Source organism: Saccoglossus kowalevskii, chromosome 5, assembly GCF_978046115.1.
Source record: "Saccoglossus kowalevskii chromosome 5, keSacKowa6.1, whole genome shotgun sequence".
Taxonomy (NCBI): domain Eukaryota; kingdom Metazoa; phylum Hemichordata; class Enteropneusta; family Harrimaniidae; genus Saccoglossus; species Saccoglossus kowalevskii.
In genome coordinates, this window is record NC_140645.1 from 6,009,696 (window position 1) to 6,029,223 (window position 19,528).

Sequence of the window (19,528 nt, forward strand, 5' to 3'; positions counted from 1 at the left end):
CACATACAATACAATTGAATCAAGCAATCTTAGGCATATTGTGTTTAACATCTACATGTATATAAAGAACTACAATATGATTGATATGTTTTTTCAACAAATACAAAACATATTTTAACTACTCAAGTTAAACTGACTATCACCAATACTAGATATCACTAATATACGTCAATCGTGAAGGCTGCAGGAGTTATAGTAGCAGCAAATAGAATTAAGCTATTAATTGTCAAAATAAGATTGTTGATATTTTATTTATATTGAGATTCTGCTATTCAGCCAAATTCTCAAAAATGGTATTTTTATATTTTTAAAATTACAGTATTTGAATGGTATACTCACCTGCATTTAACGCTAATGATGGTGCATATATAGCAATACCCATATAAAGAACCTGAAGTAAAAAAACAAATACAATACTAGTAAATTATTGTATTAATTATTATAATCACAATTATTATGGCATTCTAATTTTATGCGTTGTCTTAGCGAACACATGGTGTGCAGGCTTATATCAATAACTACCTGAAATGCATTCTGGTTAATGGTGACATCATCGAATGGAAAGATACCTTAGCACATGCACCGTGATACAGATTGTAAGAAAGAAAAAAAATTGCAAAATCACAAGTTCCAGAGTTCTCTCCTTAAGCTCTCTAATACTATCTGCATAGTGCTCCAGATATGATAGTTAAGCACATGACCATATATGGTCATTGAATATTTTGATTGGATCTAGTTTCTTTTTCAACATCACACTGTGTAAATGTCTTTGTGAATCTGTAATAGTGGTCCTGATATGACTTCATATGAACGAACAGACATACAGATGTTCGAACAGATGTATGGACAACATACATTGGTGACTATTATATCCTTCACATGCACTACATGCCAGTGGATAATAAAGCTGCTATATATAAAATCATGATTATTGGTGTTTTATCAAATGTTGTCAGATCTATCTGTTGTGGGTGATGGTGTGATTTTTTGTGTTGTTTAAAGTCAGTTGTTGGTATTTTGATGATATTGGTGAAATCTTGTTTTTCCTAATATTGTACTGTAAAATACTTTATTTTCGCTTGGAATTAATGATTCAGTGAAAATAAAATCCAGTGAATATACTATTTTCCTATATTTTACACTCAACTTATCAAAAATCAGTGAAAATAAATTCCATACAAAACATCCATAAATCTTTTCAGCCAATATTAATTCCAGCTAAAATAAAGTATTTTACAGTATTTAAAAATAATGCATTTGTTTAATTGATACATAAAGTTTATAAAATTTCCAAATTTGATTCTACGTTTGCAATAATCATTTATATGGAATATTTATGTATTGATTCTCTTCATTGTTATTGTCCAAACAATACAGAAGATTTTCAATCCAATTTATTTAAAAACTTTAAGATGTTTTCAAGAAGTTATACTGCCCTCATTATCCATACCAATATTCTCTGTTTGTTTTTTAAATCAGTGGACAGCATTTATTGGCGTGTTTACTACTTTGTTTTGTATTATGCTGCAACAAATACTTATAGCTGCATCTATCATATTTGTGATTGTTAACCCTGATTATCAATTGCAGGACCAATTTACCCTCACTTTTCATTGATTCCGGAAAACATTCTGTGAGTCTAACCTTGTTTCATAGTGTCATAAATGGTTTGTTTAGTAATGGCAATGGCAAACACTATTTAAAGACATCTTCCTGATTTATATATATATATTTATATATCTGATGTGTATTTCTGCTATGATGTATGTTTTTCCTATACATTCAGTATGTTGCATTCATGTTACAAATAAAAAAAAAATTCTCACCATTTGACAAATGAACGTGGCACTTCCCAACACTCTGACAAACTTGCTGTTAAACCGGAACTCCAAATACTGAAAGACATAAGACAAAACCAGTAATTGCATTACAATGCCACCGTGAGTAATAAAGAAATAGGATTTACTGGTTGCTATGGCTACAGTTGCTAGGTTGCTGAAATTCATAGCCTACACTAACTATAATATAGATTAGTTTGTAACTAACTAAATATTTAAAAAAAAACAGTTTCATTTCACAGTAAACTTCTAAATGGATTTTTTTTTTAAATTGTGGTGCTCAGTATCAATCCTGTTGATGTAAATCAGACTATGGTGCATATCTTCATCTTATGATATAATGTCAAACTTAAGCAAACATGAATGGGAAAAAGCGGTGTTATAGACAAAAACAAAAAACAAAAAGTCAAACCCAAGGAGTACACAGCCTGGAATCCAACTAATCTCATTACATCCAAAATCATAGATGGTATATATATATATACTACTGTCAAATGACTAACTTTCACTGGGTTTAAAATTTGCTGATTTCCCATTTCAAGCATATTCAGTGGGTTTTAAATACACGATTTTATCATTTAGATAATGTGTTCTATGCTAAATTTTATATATTCACTGGGTTTTAATTTAGCGCATTTTCAAGTCAGCGAAATAAGCAAAATTAAAACCCAGTGAATAATTAACCCCTTTACAGTAAGTCAAAGGCATGCGTTGGTGCCAAAAAAAATGTTTATGCAACTGAATGAGTTGTAACAAATTTTCTGATTGGTTTAATACAAAATTCTCTGATTGGTTTAATACCAAATGCTCTGATTGGTTTAATACAAGATTTTCTGATTGGTTTAATACAAAATTCTCTGATTGGTTTAATACCAAATGCTCTGATTGGTTTAATACCAAATTTTCTGATTGGTTTAATCATAATAAAACAGTAATCCATTCATATATCAGTATTTGTCATCCAACATCCAGAACTGCCCCTCCCTCCAAATAACACTAGATCATTTGAAATTTTAACATAGGGACAGTCTTGTTGACAACCTTGCATGGTTGTGACCTACATTGCCCTTGTAACCAATACATATATTGCCAGCCTTCAACACAGCAAGCCATCACTGCATGTAAACCATATGACATTTAATTGAGACTTTCAGTAAATCATTTCACCATGTTGTATGTGTATTAGCTGAAGTGTTCTCTTCTACTGACATGACCTGAATACTCAACACAACAACAAAGGCAGGGAAGCATATGTTAATATTACAATTTATATTAACACATATTGCCGGCTGACACCGTATTTTCCATACATTCCGCTACATAAATACATAGACGCTTTCAGAAGGCGATGTGTTAATATTACAATTTATATTAACACATATTGCCGGCTGACACCGTATTTTCCATACATTCCGCTACATAAATACATAGACGCTTTCAGAAGGCGATGTGTTAATATTACAATTTATATTAACACATATTGCCGGCTGACACCGTATTTTCCATACATTCCGCTACATAAATACATAGACGCTTTCAGAAGGCGATGTGTCAACACTATAAATAATAATAGTTTTACGCTAGAGTAGTTTACATTTTGGATTTGTTACTGTAAATGCAAAATTATACAATAAGTTTAAATTATAAATTTGTGCAATGTACAACATGTACAAATATACTAAATCATCTGCAAATTTAAAACCAAATAATTTGCTTAAAATATCAAAACAGAGAAATCAAAGACCAGTGATAATTAATCTTTAATTAACCAGTTCCCCAAATTCACAAAAAAGTCTTTTTGTAGTCTGCACTTTCCTTCAGCAGAATGGAACAAAAGTAACCAAATCTTTTGAATAAAAACTCAAATTTTGTCTGTTGGTTCCAAAATTTCATTTCACGAAATATTGAAAAGATGTGAAAAAAGTGCAGACAAATTTGGGCGAGAAAGTTTGGTGGTGATGCTTTAACAGTAACCTCCCCCCCCCCATCCCACTCTCTGAGAAACACACCTGGAAGTTGTTTTTTTTCCTTTCAGTTATTGAACTCATTAAATGATAAAAAAAGTGCAGAAAAATTTGGGCCAGAAAATCTGGTGGTGATGCTTTAATAGTAACCCCCCCCCCCCCAAAAAAAAAATCCCACTCTCTGAGAAACACACCTGGAAGTTGTTTTTTTCTTTCCAGTTATTGAACTCATTAAATTAGGGGATGGAGGATGTAAACAAGGTCATAATGTAAACAGGCAAGGTCATCCTAACATTCAAATCAGTGAACAACATGTGCTGTGTGTGAACACATTGTACATACCACACTTCATAGACAATAAGATTTTAAGAGTTGGAATTGCTCGAGTTGTCCGCAGTCTGCAAGGCTTCTATGTTATATTTCTCAGTCTGAATATTAGTTTATTGACAAATTGTTGGGATAAATCTAACTTGTTCATTTATATAACTACGGTATATGAATGCAGAATAACAGGAAGGACAGAGCCTTAAGTCATACCTGATGTAGGACAATTTATCTTGGCAGATAACATCCTAAAATAAACATTTACCATGACAACAAAGTCTATGGTTTCTTTTACAGACAATACATTGTATTTAGGGATGCTATATACCCCTGGTAATATAAAAGTAGATTTAGAACGGAAACTAAGATAACCTTTCTAGGTAATATTTTGAACGGGAACTAAGATAACCTTTCTAGGTAATATTTAGAACGGGAACTAGGATAACCTTTCTAGGTAATATTTAGACCACCTAATTTAGTCAAAGGGCTTATAAAGTCCCAATGTCATATTTGCATTGAAATAGTGATAGTTTTGTACTCAATCTAGATCAGGTCTTAAAAAAGATCAGGTTGACCAAAGTTGGTGATTAATCCACTTTTCTTAGTATGGTTTAATGCGTTTGACCTGTTACGTTGAATAGATGTCATAGTTTCTAAGCAACAGTACTTTTTAAGGGACAACTTATCTATATAATCATGGCAGTAAAGGAATATTGACGTTTAAGTATCCCAGACACTGAGATATAATAATACATATATACGGATTTAATGAAGACCATAAAGCTGAGTTCAAACCAGAAATAACACTCTGATGTATTTATATGATATTCTATTCTCTGAATAACAAGGGTTTAATTTCATCAGTTGTTCGGATGTTTTTTGAAACTGATTACAAATGAAATGGTAAATGTGGACAAAAGTGATCACTGGTAAATAGTGAACAAAACTGATTACCAAATCAGACTGGTAAATAGTAGACAAAACTGATTACCAAATCAGACTGGTAAATAGTGGACAAAACTGATTACCAAATCAGACTGGTAAATAGTGAACAAAACTGATTACCAAATCAGACTGGTAAATAGTGGACAAAACTAATTACCAAATCAGACTGGTAAATAGTGAACAAAACTGATTACCAAATCAGACTGGTAAATAGTGGTCAAAACTGATTACCAAATCAGACTGGTAAATAGTGAACAAAACTGATTACCAAATCAGACTGGAATATAGTAGACAAAACTGATTACCAAATCAGACTGGTAAATAGTGGACAAAACTGATTGCCAAATCAGACTGGTAAATAGTGAACAAAACTGATTACCAAATCAGACTGGTAAATAGTGGACAAAACTGATTACCAAATAAGACTGGTAAATAGTGGACAAAACTGATTACCAAATCAGACTGGTAAATAGTGGACAAAACTGATTACCAAATCATACTGGTAAATAGTAAACAAAACTGATTATCAAATCAGACTGGTAAATAGTGGACAAAAATGATTACCAAATCAGACTGGTAAATAGTAGACAAAACTGATTTACTAAATCAGACTGGTAAATAGTAGACAAAATTGATTACCAAATCAGACTGGTAAATAGTGGACAAAACTGATTACCAAATCAGACTGGTAAATAGTGGACAAAACTGATTACCAAATCAGACTGGTAAATAGTGGACAAAACTGTTTACCAAACCAGACTGGTAAATAGTAGACAAAACTGATTTACCAAATCAGACTGGTAAATAGTAGACAAAACTGATTACTAAATCAGACTGGTAAATAGTGGACAAAACTGATTACTAAATCAGACTGATAAATAGTGGACAAAACTGATTACCAAATCAGACTGGTAAATATTGAATAAAACTGATTACCAAAACAGACTGGTAAATAGTGAACAAAACTGATTACCAAACCAGACTGGTAAATAGTAGACAAAACTGATTTACCAAATCAGACTGGTAAATAGTAGACAAAACTGATTACTAAATCAGACTGGTAAATAGTGGACAAAACTGATTACTAAATCAGACTGATAAATAGTGGACAAAACTGATTACCAAATCAGACTGGTAAATATTGAACAAAACCGATTACCAAAACAGACTGGTAAATAGTGAACAAAACTGATTATCAAATCAGACTGGTAAATAGTTGACAAAACTGATTACCAAATAAGACAGGTAAATAGTGAACAAAACTGATTATCAAATCAGACTGGTAAATAGTGGACAAAACTGATTACCAAATCAGACTGGTAAATAGTGGACAAAACTGCATGATTACCAAATCACACTGGTAAATAGTGGACAAAACTGATTACCAAATCAGACTGGTAAATAGTGGACAAAACTGATTACCAAATCAGACTGGTAAATAGTGAACAAAACTGATTACCAAATAAGACTGGTAAATAGTGAACAAAACTGATTATCAAATCAGACTGGTAAATAGTGAACAAAACTGATTACCAAATAAGACAGGTAAATAGTGAACAAAACTGATTATCAAATCAGACTGGTAAATAGTGGACAAAACTGATTACCAAATCAGACTGGTAAATAGTGAACAAAACTGATTACCAAATCAGACTGGTAAATAGTGGACAAAACTGATTACCAAATCAGACTGGTAAATGGTGGACAAAACTGATTACCAAATCAGACTGGTAAATAATGGACAAAACTGATTACCAAATCAGACTGGTAAATAGTGGACAAAACTGATTACCAAATCAGACTGGTAAATAGTGGATAAAACTGATTACCAAATCAGACTGGTAAATAGTGGACAAAACTGCATGATTACCAAATCAGACTGGTAAATAGTGGATAAAACTGATTACCAAATGAGACTGGTAAATAGTGGACAAAACTGCATGATTACCAAATCAGACTGGTAAATAGTGGACAAAACTGATTACCAAATCAGACTGGTAAATAGTGGACAAAACTGATTACCAAATCAGACTGGTAAATAGTGTACAAAACTGATTACCAAATCAGACTGGTAAACAGTTTATTTATTTATCTATTAACACACAACATCCTAGGAGGGGATGAAAATGGTTACAAACCAGTAAAAGAAAAATAACTACATAAAAAGTAAAGAGACAAAAAGCATAAAGAAAAAAAAATGATAAAAATAGTAGACAAAACTGATTACCAAATCAGACTGGTAAATAGTAGACTACAACTGATTACCAAATCAGATTGGTAAATAGTAGACAAAACTGATTACCAAATCAGATTGGTAAATAGTGGACAAAACTGATATCAAATCAGACTGGTAAGTAGTGGACAAAACTGATTACCAAATCAGACTGGTAAATAGTAGACTACAACTGATTACCAAATCAGATTGGTAAATAGTGGACAAAACTGATATCAAATCAGACTGGTAAATAGTGGACAAATCTGTACATTTTAATATCCATTTACCAAACACCACAACATCAGTCTGTTTTGCTCTCATTGTGACATCTTACATCACAGAACTTCATGCTTACATGTATGTAATTATTTCTTGCTTTCAGCCCCAAATTTATAAATATGTCAAAAAATGCAGCTTTATTTTCCCACACAAATACAAATAAAAGTATTACGTGTAACATGAAAATATCCAGTACAAAATCATATATAAATCATCATAATGGTCTGTGTATTGGAGGGACAAACTCAAACTCAAAGTAGATTGGCAAACAATTATTATTCACAAACATCTCTTTCTTACACACCTCAGTGTATGGATGACTGCATGTGACAAAATAAATCATTATTAGTCAATGCTGTTTCATTGTTACCATATAAATTCTACATTAATTAAGTTAATAAAGGTAAACAATTACAGGTATTTATAGTTTATGTCAATTGATTATTAAAAGTCAAAGGTGCAATGTTTAAATATAAAATAAAATCACGGAAAATTGTTAACAATTGTTGTTATGTCCCAACTTGTTTTGACATGAATTATAATCTACTTAATGTAACTGGATTTCAATAGATGTGTCACTTGGTGATTTACGATTTAATACCTATATTGGCAGATCGAAAACTTTACTGTGTTAACATATGCTGCAATGAGAATACAGCTGTTACATAAATTAAAAAAAATATATGACAAACAATACATCAAATGAAAAAAATGATTTTAAAGTACTGTTGACTGTGTGACAAAATTTGAATAATTCTGTTCAAACTTATTTATGTGAATTGGTTGACTGATATGACCTGGTCACTGTGGCCTTTGGTTGACCGATATACACTGGGTCACTGTGGCCTAAGGTCAGGAACATGCATCATTCCTTTATTGAACAGACAAGATTCAAAATTACCACAAAAATGTACAGTTGGTATTCTATGCCACCTTTTGTGGAATGAACCACTCTCTATTGGTCAGTCTAACAATATAGATATTTTTAAGAGAAGTTTGAAAATTCATTTATTAGAAGACTGTTCATCATTTAAATATGATATTATTATTATTATTATTATTATTGTTAACAAGTTTATTTGCTTTATTAGTAGGGCATACACTTACATAGATACCATAGGTGATGCCATATATGGTCAACAATGTTATACAATGTACAACTGTAATGTTTGATAGCAAAACATCTGAGTTGAGAAATGTCTGGCACATGAGTTGGCCACTCTTGTTCCTGGGAGCAGCGAATATACTACTGTAAAATACTTTATTTTCAATATTTTTGCTAAAAGAATGATTCAGTGAAAATAAAATCCAACGAATATACCTTTTATCCTATACTTGACATTCAACTTGACAGAAATCAGTGAAAATAAAATCCATATAAAAGACCCACAAATTCATTTCAGCGAAACTTAATTTCAGCTAAAATAAAGTATTCTACAGTATCTACTAGCTCTAACAGTGAAGCATGTATTAAACACATACATGCTGACATAGGGGTATTAAGTGAATGTAGACAGACAGCACTTTCAAAACAAAAAATTATGATAAATTGTTCGCCTGTTTATTAGGTCAAATACCAGCGAATGCATTGCTGACAGGCTAATATTTGATAATCTGTTTTGAATCTGGACAACATCGCATATGGAATTACAATAATCTTCCATATTTTCAGAACATATATCACAGATTTCCATTTTTTTTTTCAACCCACTTCATTTTTTTCTTTTTGACTCCCATGTGCGAAGCACAAAATGGGAGTCTTTGAGGTTAGTGTGTCTGTATGTGTGTGTGTGTGTGTGTGTGTGTGTGTGTGTGTGTGTGTATGTGTATGTGTGTCCGTCTGTTCCACTGATATCTCAAGAACCATACATCAGTTTTTGATGAAACTTGGTGCATAGATGCTCTGGGGTAATGCGCAGATTTGATTAGGTTTTGGTAAAATTTCATGCATATTAATTACCTAATTTGCATGATAATAAGCTAATTTTTAGCTGTTCCATTGATATCTAAAGAACCACTTATTGGATTTTGATGAAACTTGGTACATGGATGCTCTGAACTAATGCTTGGTTTTAATTAGTTTTTGGTAAAAATTACCTAATTACTAATTTGCATAATGATTAGTCAATTTTCGATTTTTCCACTGATATCTCAAGTACTAATCATCACATTTCAATGAAACTTGGCACATAGATGTCATATGACACTGCACAGACCTGATAGTTTTTAAGGTAATGTCAGTGCATATTAATTACCTAATTTGCATAATTAATTAATTTTCAGCTTTTGATGTTTCAAGTAGTAAGCATTACATTTCAATGAAACTTGGTACATAAATACTCAAGGACTATGCAGAGATTGATTGTTTTGGGATAAATATTTGTGCATATTAATTACCTAATTTGCATAATTAATTAATTTTCAGCTTTTGATGTTTCAAGTAGTAAGCATTACATTTCAATGAAACTTGGTACATAGATACTCAAGGACTATGCAGAGATTGATTGTTTTGGGATAAATATTTGTGCATATTAATTACCTAATTTGCATAATTAATTAACTTTCAGCTTTTGATGTTTCAAGTAGTAAGCATTACATTTGTGGCTGTCTATCGCACACATTCGATCAGGTCCAAAAAAAACTGTGAGCACTGTGATTGTGTAATGATAACACAAGAGACTATGGTAGACTGTAATACGTCGTTTATTTCGGAAGACAAGTCTGGCATCATTGTACAATTAGAACAATCCACACTAAACATGCACTAAAACACCCTTTATATAGGGTTAATAGGATTACACCGCGGATTTTAAAATTGGAGGAAAAACGCTATGATTGGTGTGTCATGTGAGAAGGTCACTATAGAATAAACATTTCGGCTTAATCCGCTACAAAGTTGCGACTTCTCTTGCGTTCGCTGTGATAAAGGCATGTTTGTGAACATTACGTAAATGGCTTACAATAAATTGATTTGTGCTTCTTTGTCATAGGAATACATGTATTGTGAGATGAAATGAAGCATGAAACTGCTTCTAACAGACATAACTCAGAGAATAATGCTTGGAATCGAATGAAACGAAAACGAACAAATACAGAAAATGGTTGTCTATCGATACAAAGTAAATATGAATGAAAAATAATAACTATAATTAAACAACAACAAATATAATTGAATCGAGAAACACACACGTGGATAAGCATCCACGATAACATTTCAATGAAACTTGGTACATAGATACTCAAGGACTATGCAGAGATTGATTGTTTTGGGATAAATATTTGTGCATATTAATTACCTAATTTGCATAATTAGTTAATTTTCAGCTTTTCCACAGATATCTCAAGTACTAATTATCACATTGCAATGAAACTTGGTACATAGACCCCTTAGGACTATCAAGAGACCTGAGTAGTTTTAGGGTAAATAATTGTGTATATTAATTACCTAATTTGCATAATTAATTAATTTTCACACTGATTTCTCAAGTACTAATCATCACATTTCAATGAAACTTTGTACATGAATGCTGTAGGACAATAGACAATTGTGGGTTAAAATCTGTACATATTAATTACTAATTTACATAATTAACCACTTTTAAGCTATCACACTGATATCTAAAGTACTAATTATTCCATTTCAATGAAACTCAGTGCAAATATGCTCTAGGACAATGTACAAACCTGATTAGTTTGGGGTTAAAATCTGTTTATATTAATTCCCTAATTAGCATAATAATTTATAATTTGTTTTGGTTCCAATCACATTTCAATAAAACTTGGTACATAGATGGTTTGTTGAATTGCGCAGACCTCATTAGTTTTCCATTAAAATCTGTTCATATTAATTTTCTGATTTGCATTATTAGTTTTCGGCTTTTCCATCACTATCGCTATCTCTGATAAGTAATTTTGAGTTATATTTAATGTGTCTCCAATACTCTCAGCACATGGGAGTTCTTTCTAAGCTTTCTTTGATTTTCTTGGTTTTTTGTGTGCATTGTATCTATTTTCTTTCATTTTAATGGATGTTAAGTGAGTAAAAAATAAGAATTGTTGTGTTGCAATTGCAGATGTTACCATGATGAATAAAAGCTGCATGAAAAACCAGCTCCAGGATTTATTGTGTGATTAGTAAAACTGATGTTTTAGGATTGCTCCAGATAGTTATATTTTTTGAAGGGCTTAACCTCAGCTTTATTTTTATGTACTTTTTGTACATTAATGTATTCATTTTTTAAATGAATATTAAGCGATTAGAAATATAAGGACTCTTGTGTTTGCAGATGCTACCATGAAAAGCTAGCTCCCAGGGTCCATTGCATGATGGGTAAATCTTTTCATAGACCCTAGACCAAGCTTAATAACTAGGTCACATAGTAAGATAATAGAACTTTTTCATTTTGTTTCATTGTCAATGCCTTATTTTTTGAATAATTTTTGAATTTATGAATAAACAACCATATATAGCGACCACATGCTATAAGTGTATTGACCTTGTTGATTCCCACACAGGGAGCACTGTGTGTATACAACCAGCAGAGGTCAAAAGGTCATCCTTGTGTGCAGCAAAATACAAGCAGTTTACATCCTTTGTATTTGGGAGGTTAGTGAGAATAATTATATCACCAAATTAAAAAAAGGGTTCTAGTGAACACTTTCGCTTGAAACAGACAAGGGTAGATCATTGGTGATAGCGTGGGTTTTGGAATAAGAAAAGTATTCTTCAAATCTTTCTTTGTCGTTCTTGTGCACAATGACATGGTAAATAGCATAACAGTAAATAGCATAACAGTAAATACATGTAGCATCAAAAAAATATGCGTATCATAGTGTTTGGGTCGGTGTATGGGCTTGGTTTGTTTTTGAGTCAAATTTCAGATCGATGAATGAGGATAGATTTTGGCGAGAGTAAATTTGGTGCAAGTAGGTTCTGATGTGGGTTCTGACTTACTATTTATGTATTACATTTTTATTGTGGTTAATTACTATTAGCAAAGTTTCTCGTTTTCATTTTTGTGTTTCAGTTTCATATTTGTTTTTAATTTTATAGTCTATACGATTGACACTATTAGACACTCAATACAATATTGCAGCTTACTGCCTCTAAATATTCGTACAAAGAGGAGTAAACGAATACGAAACCACGCAATCGGACAATGAAAATGTAAATTTCAGCATTATCGTATTATCATTAGGTTGTAGAACACCATAGACCGTAAAAAGATTTCGTTGCATGACGATAAAGGAATAAAGGAATTTGGATAAAGGAATTTGCAATGTGTAAATACATACCTCTTTTTCTGTCATAACTATTATATTTAGGCAATAATTATGTAATAATGGATTGAAATAGTGATGAAAAAAGTGCACCAAAAGATCGTCCGAATGGATTTTGAGACAGTACTCGCCCAAAAGTATTACTCTTCGTAAAAAAACAACGCCCGGACAAATATTAAATACGGTCTACGCAAAAGGACTCATGGTCGATTTATGTTCCGCTTTGACGTAATCAGGTTATGGTGACATTTAGTCATCACGTGACTGCTACGTTTTATCTCAGACTACTAAAGACTACTTTAGTAATATGTAGTTTTATAGCAATGTGTTCATGGTGAAAGACATACAAAAGATACGGGTATTTAAAAGTTTGATACATAATTCAGATTGTCAAATAAAATGTGTATATCTATCTATCTATATATTTATTTATTTATCCACAAAATGCAATCGGCATTACAATAGGGACGCGGAGATGTAACAAAAAAAGACGTAGTTTTCATATCACCATAGTTACTACCCGGGGTATTAAACAGTAACTCTGCTCAGTAATTGACAACGGCGTTCCGTGATTTTACGGTGCGCTCCCGGTGATAGACTGACGGTGTCCCAGTGCACTCGCTGTTTCCGACTGTTCTTATTACATTCCTAGCCCACTTTCCCTTTTAATGATGAATATTCGTGTTATTAAATTTTCAAAGGTCGCGTCACACCCAGTTAGTCAAGGCCTGTCCTGTTTACTAGTCAAAAGAAAGTTTTGAAAACAATCTCCACCGCCATGGTTTGAGCTTGTTATGGCCCGGTTTCATATGCAAATTAAATTGACGTCCACAAAGAAACACCTTATACAACTTGAATACAAATTCACAGAATGGACACACAGCCAATGGCACCATGAACCAAAGACCTTAGAATGTTCATTCTAATAACGTGAGTTCTAAGGTCTCTACATAAACATACTAAAGTGGTTGAGGAGTATTGAACAATTATTAATAATATTACCTCATAAGCGCTGGTCACTTTTAACTTGTAGAATATTGGCATGAACAACTCTGCAGACAAGATCATGACAAGGGCGTAAGTGATTCCAAACAAGGAGTACATGCAACCGTGAATGTAATGCTCTGCTGGTGTGCCAAGAATGGTGATCGCTGACATAAAACTGGCGGTCAGAGAACAAGCCACTGGAATTGGACCCATCATACGATTTGCCATCAGAAACTCTCCCGTAGTTCTCTGTTTTCCTCCTGTACATGCATGCCATATACCAATAGACGCCGAGACCAGAAGTAACAGCCCGAAAATAACATAGTCGGCGATGGAGAAGCCAGGTACATCTGGTGATGCAGTCATGATTGGGAGAGGATGCACCGTTAATTGACAATGTGGTGCTTTGCTGTGCAAGGCACTTTAAAACATACACACACACTGAACCATCAATATAGTCACGTGTCAATATTGTTTACTACCATGAGATTGAAAGTAACCAGCCAATCGAAAGTGAGTTTAATATATTATGCTAATGACACCCTCTAACATGCCCCCTCTCCGAAAGAACTTTCAAGGACACTCCGCTCTTACGTAAAGCGCGGTGACTGTTATTTTGCTATACACGATTTTAACATCCTAGATGTATCTACTAGCCACGGCAGCACAACAGTGAAGTGTATGTAATTATGCGTATTCACGGCCCGCTGATGGATGAACTGTAGCTGATCACAACATGGACATTTGTAGATCTGTGTATTTGATTAACTTTATTGTATCTTGGTGTAGTTTAGTTTATCTTATTCTATTTTATTTTTATTGTTATATGACCATATAACAACTCACCGTAGTTCGTTTTAGTGTTGAATAAATAAATATTATCACTCCACACCTAAATATGGTAAATTGGTGTGAGCACAGGGAGGGGAATAACTTATGTGATTTTTAATAAAGAATTTAAACTAGATTATAATTATCAGTGATCTTTATCAAAGTTTATTTGGTTCACAACTCTTCATTCAAATTGTGATGTTTCAAGTTGATTAAACATGTTGCTAGTTACTAGGTCACATTCATTCATTCATTCATTCATTCATTCATTCATTCATTAGCATGAACAACTTGACGGGTAGGATCATGACAAAGGCACAAGAGATTCCAAACAATATATATAATAATTTTCTGCTGGTGTGATGTTATTGCTGACATACAACTGGCGGTCACAAGCCACTGGAATTGAACTCATCATACGATTTGCCATCGAAAACTCTTCGATAGTTCTCTGTTTTCCCCATGTACATGCATGCCATACACCAATAGATGCCGAGACCAGATGAAAAAGCTAGAAAAGATCATGGGGATCTTTTTTTAGCTCCACGGGAAGAGAATGCACCGTTAGTTTGCAGCCTGAGTGCGGTGATTTGCTGTCAAAGATGCTAATCCCATCCATCAATAGGGTCACGTGTCAATATTGTTTACAACCGAGTAGGCGAATCGGATGAGAGTCTGCCTAGTGTTACATTATGTTAATGACCATGCTCATCACGAAATGAACTTTCAAGGGCATTACACTCTAGCGTTTATATTAACACATTCTCACACTCTCGTTGAACTTGCTGGTTGCGATTATAAACCCACCAAGAACATAGCGGCTAGCATTTAAGAATGAGAACCAGGTTCGTGACCAATTTTGGCTAGCTTCTGTTTCAAGGAGAGTTCACACATTTGTGCTATTGTACAAAATCTGACCGACAGTTATATTTACAAATGATAAAATTGTGTAAAACGTGGAATAATATCAACCAGTATACATGTGTAAACAGAATAGAATAGAATAGAATAGAATAGAATAGAATAGAATAGAATAGAATAGAATAGAATAGAATAGAATAGAATAATGCTTTATCAATACCGTAAAGAAAAAGTTAACATTTCTTTTTAGGTTTTCAGATTAATAAAGTAAATAATAAAAGTACATGAAATGTAAAAATTTATTTAAAAAAGAACTCAAAATTGATGAACGACAAAAATACTAGACTATTATTAATAATATAAGAAATATAAAAAATACTGTGATATGTAAGTATATCTGTATGCAGCACAGAATATGTATAAAATATAAAAGAAAAATAAATGACAAAATAAAAGAATTAGTCTTGTTTATATTTAACTAAATATTTGCAGAGAATGATAAGATGGTTTGAATTTGGTGACTGTAGAACAAGTTTAAATTGTTCTTTTTTGTTTAAGTTTTGGTAATCACTGTTAATTTCTTTAAGAATATTATATATGTCATCTCTGTGTTCTGTGTTCAGTTTACATTCTAGTAAATGATGTAATTCATCCTCTATCTCTGGCAGTGGGTGCATAATCTGTCTTTTATCAGGTTTGTTACTACTTGTTCTAAATTGTGCTAGTATTTTGATGTAATGTCTTATCTATGTGTTTTAGGTAATGTTCCGTGTCTAGTGTGGTTTTTTATGTAAGTGCGCAGTTTTGCGTCGTCTCTTTTATTGTCATTGTTCCATGTGTTAGTGTAATATTCTCTGATTACATTTAGTGTATATTTTTAAGTTGTCTTCTAATGACTTCAACCATGACCCCGGGTAATTATTTTTCTTCATTTCTTTCAGTGCATCGTATGCCAAGTTGTTGTAGTCAAGAGTTATTAGATGTTTGTAATACTTAACTGCTTGGCAGTATATTTTGAAGATAAGGGGTTGCCGACCCATTTCCATCCTACAGGCTACTTTGTTTGTCTACTTTGTTTGAGTTTGTATAGGATTAGCCACACAACAATAACAGCGGGAATTGGGTCCCAAGCGACGCTAACAACACACACTAAAACGCAAAGGTTCATGGGTAGACGCTTGTTTGTGAACAATGATACAATATGGCCATCTGACTTAGTAAACAGTGAACATATTTTAACTTCATATTTAATGTTTAATGTTTTAATATCAAATATTTATTCAGCTAGGTTTTCTACTTGATTGAAATGTTAAATGCCCCAAGCTAACTACTGTATCATACTAACTACTAGCAAATTAAGATTTCCATAGTGAGTATTACTAGAAGCACAGAAATAACTTTTATGCAAATTGTTCACTTTATACTTTCTTAAGTTGGCACAGTGTACATCAACCGTTTAATCCAATTCGTTCACAAAGGCGTCTCAGATATTACACCAATAACAAAGCATTCCAGATTTGTTTGGGAGATAAATGACCAAATCAGAGGAAATCCTAACGTGTGGTAATTTATTCGTAGAATCTTAAATTATCTCCTTGAATCTCAGACACATTATGTCTCATACATACATTTGACTGCTAAACATTTCCTTTTTTGTATAAATTAATACAATTTAAAATAATTATTAGTTGGAATGTTACATAAAAAATTGCAAGATTTTCAATTTTATGTTGTGTAGGTCTATTTTAAATACCATGCAAAATACAACATTTCAAAATCGATAAATATGACATGATTGTTCATTACACTTCCATACCAGATGTATTTAAAGTCTACAGAAACTAAATAATAATTATATAGGTTATACAATACATCACACATTACATTATTTTATTTTAGAAAAATAACAAAACTAGCACTGAATACATCTCAGAATGGGCATTGCGGTGGTCGTCGTGCCGCGCATGTGCGACATTTGTGTTGATAAATAATCAAAGGCGGATTTAGAGGGGCCGAGGGCCGCGGCCCCCTATTTTAACCCCCCCCCCCGCAAGGGCTTCGCGTGATCGGCGCACGCGAACTAGCCAACTTATCGGCCCCCTATTCCAGAATCCTAGATCCGCCCCTGATAATGATTCTCCCACAATCCAATGCGCTTGACTAATGAAATCACGAGTTTTGACCCGGGCGCCACTTGTACGGATTATCGCCCGTGACTCCTTCTAATCACCAAAGAAATTATCAAATTAAAGCTTGGTATCCTCCCATTCACGAACGCAGTTATATAGAATATTAACCATACAATAATCTACTTGTATCACGAAATTAATTAGATAAATACATACATACAACTTAAGTTTTGCCAGTTTATTCCGATGTCCTAAACCTAAACAGTCCCTCGGCGACCCTTTCAATTGTTAATATTAATAACGCTCAAAACGTCCGGGATCGAAACGTCCGCCATTAAAAACCGCAACCGAAACGACCGCCATTAAAATTCGCGACCGAAACGTCCACCCTGTTAAATAGACGGTAAATATTGTCTAGTTTTCGTACGTTTATTCTGAGTGACACGTAAAAATGCAAAAATCCAGGGAAAACAAGTGTGTTTAGGGTTATAACATGTGTAAAAGTAAATAGTCATCGTCTTTGTGAAATACAAGTTTGAAAATAGTGACATTAGACCGGACCTCATCATTAAAAACAAGATTTTCATTCTATACAAATAAAAAAAACAGCAACATAAAATAAAATGTTGCTAGTTATCAACTGTTTTGAATGCTCGTTATGGAGTCAGTGCCCTCTAGACTCAAGTGGTCCGTCGATTTCATTTAAACGCTTGGAGTTGAAGCATATGATTGAATAGTATGGATACATATGTGGCAATGTCGTAGTCCCTGTCCGTGAAATGTGACAGTAATCTCTGTATCGGTTACAGGGAGTAGTGCATTGGAATTAATATTCATCAGTCATTCTACACGTAAATATGATAATTATGTTTATGCAAATCTCATCCGAACCAATAAAAATATTCATGAAATCAAAATTAAGAAGGGAACTAATCTCCTTTCGCATTTCTAGGTTATGAATTGAATATCGAGCAAGGCATGCACGCCATAGTCTCCGGCTATATCCAGGTATTACAGAAGACGAATAGACCTTTCGAAAGTAAAAGGAAACCCCTGAGCGGCCACGAGCGTAAGCGCTGACGTAAGGTAACCAAGGGAAATAGAACAAGCAATGAGAATGTGATGGACCAATCAGAATGATGTAATCATTACTAGTTACCGGCCTCTTGTGGCTTGGTACGCCCTCACACACATTTATTAGTTGTGGAGGTACGCCATGACACTTGAGGCGGGAACCAGCCAATGGCACTTGAGGCGGGAACCAGCCAATGACACTTGAGATGGGAAACAGCCAATGACACTTGAGGCGGGAACCAGCCAAACCTTTCCTATAAGTCGCGCCCTCTAGTGACCAAGCACTTCTGTGACGTAAATGGTTGACATGAAAGCCGTCCAAAGCACCGGTATCTTTTGGTAATTTTACTATATTCAAGATAACGACACAACTAAACAACTACACAGGGTTGTCGAATTGAATGACATTGCCTTCACTCACTTACGTAATTTTGACGTCACTGAAATGTAGTTCGTCACGAGAGAGCGCAATTTATAGGAATGGTCACGGTAGTGTATTTCATTTTCATTGGGCGCTATTATACAATGACCTACGTGAATGCCCCCTACTACTACAACCATCCTATGAAAGAATGCCCCCTACTACTACAACCATCCTATGAAAGAATGCCCCTACTACGACAACCATCCTATGAAAGAATGCCCCCTACTACTACAACCATCCTATGAAAGAATGTCCCCTACTACGACAACAATCCTATGAAAGAATGCCCCCTACTACTACAACCATCCTATGAAAGAATGCCCCCTACTACTACACCCATCCTATGAAAGAATGCCCTCTACTACTACAACCATCCT

At 33.5% G+C, this 19,528-nt stretch overlaps 1 protein-coding gene across 2 annotated transcripts in view; it reads right to left on the reverse strand.

Moving 5' to 3' along the window:
• LOC102800469 (sodium-coupled monocarboxylate transporter 1-like) overlaps positions 1-19,528 on the reverse strand; it is a 66,055-nt gene that overhangs the window by 38,477 nt on the left and 8,050 nt on the right. Inside the window, exons 1-3 of one of the 2 annotated variants that reach the window (XM_085499077.1) lie at positions 13,848-14,292; positions 1,827-1,895; positions 340-391 (exon numbers count right to left, since the gene is read on the reverse strand). In XM_085499077.1, the coding sequence (XP_085355203.1) occupies positions 340-391; positions 1,827-1,895; positions 13,848-14,198 (472 nt within the window). In that variant the 5' untranslated portion in view covers positions 14,199-14,292. Of the gene's footprint in view, positions 1-339; positions 392-1,826; positions 1,896-13,847; positions 14,293-19,528 lie in introns of those variants that run through there. The other variant, XM_085499078.1, reaches the window with a different exon arrangement.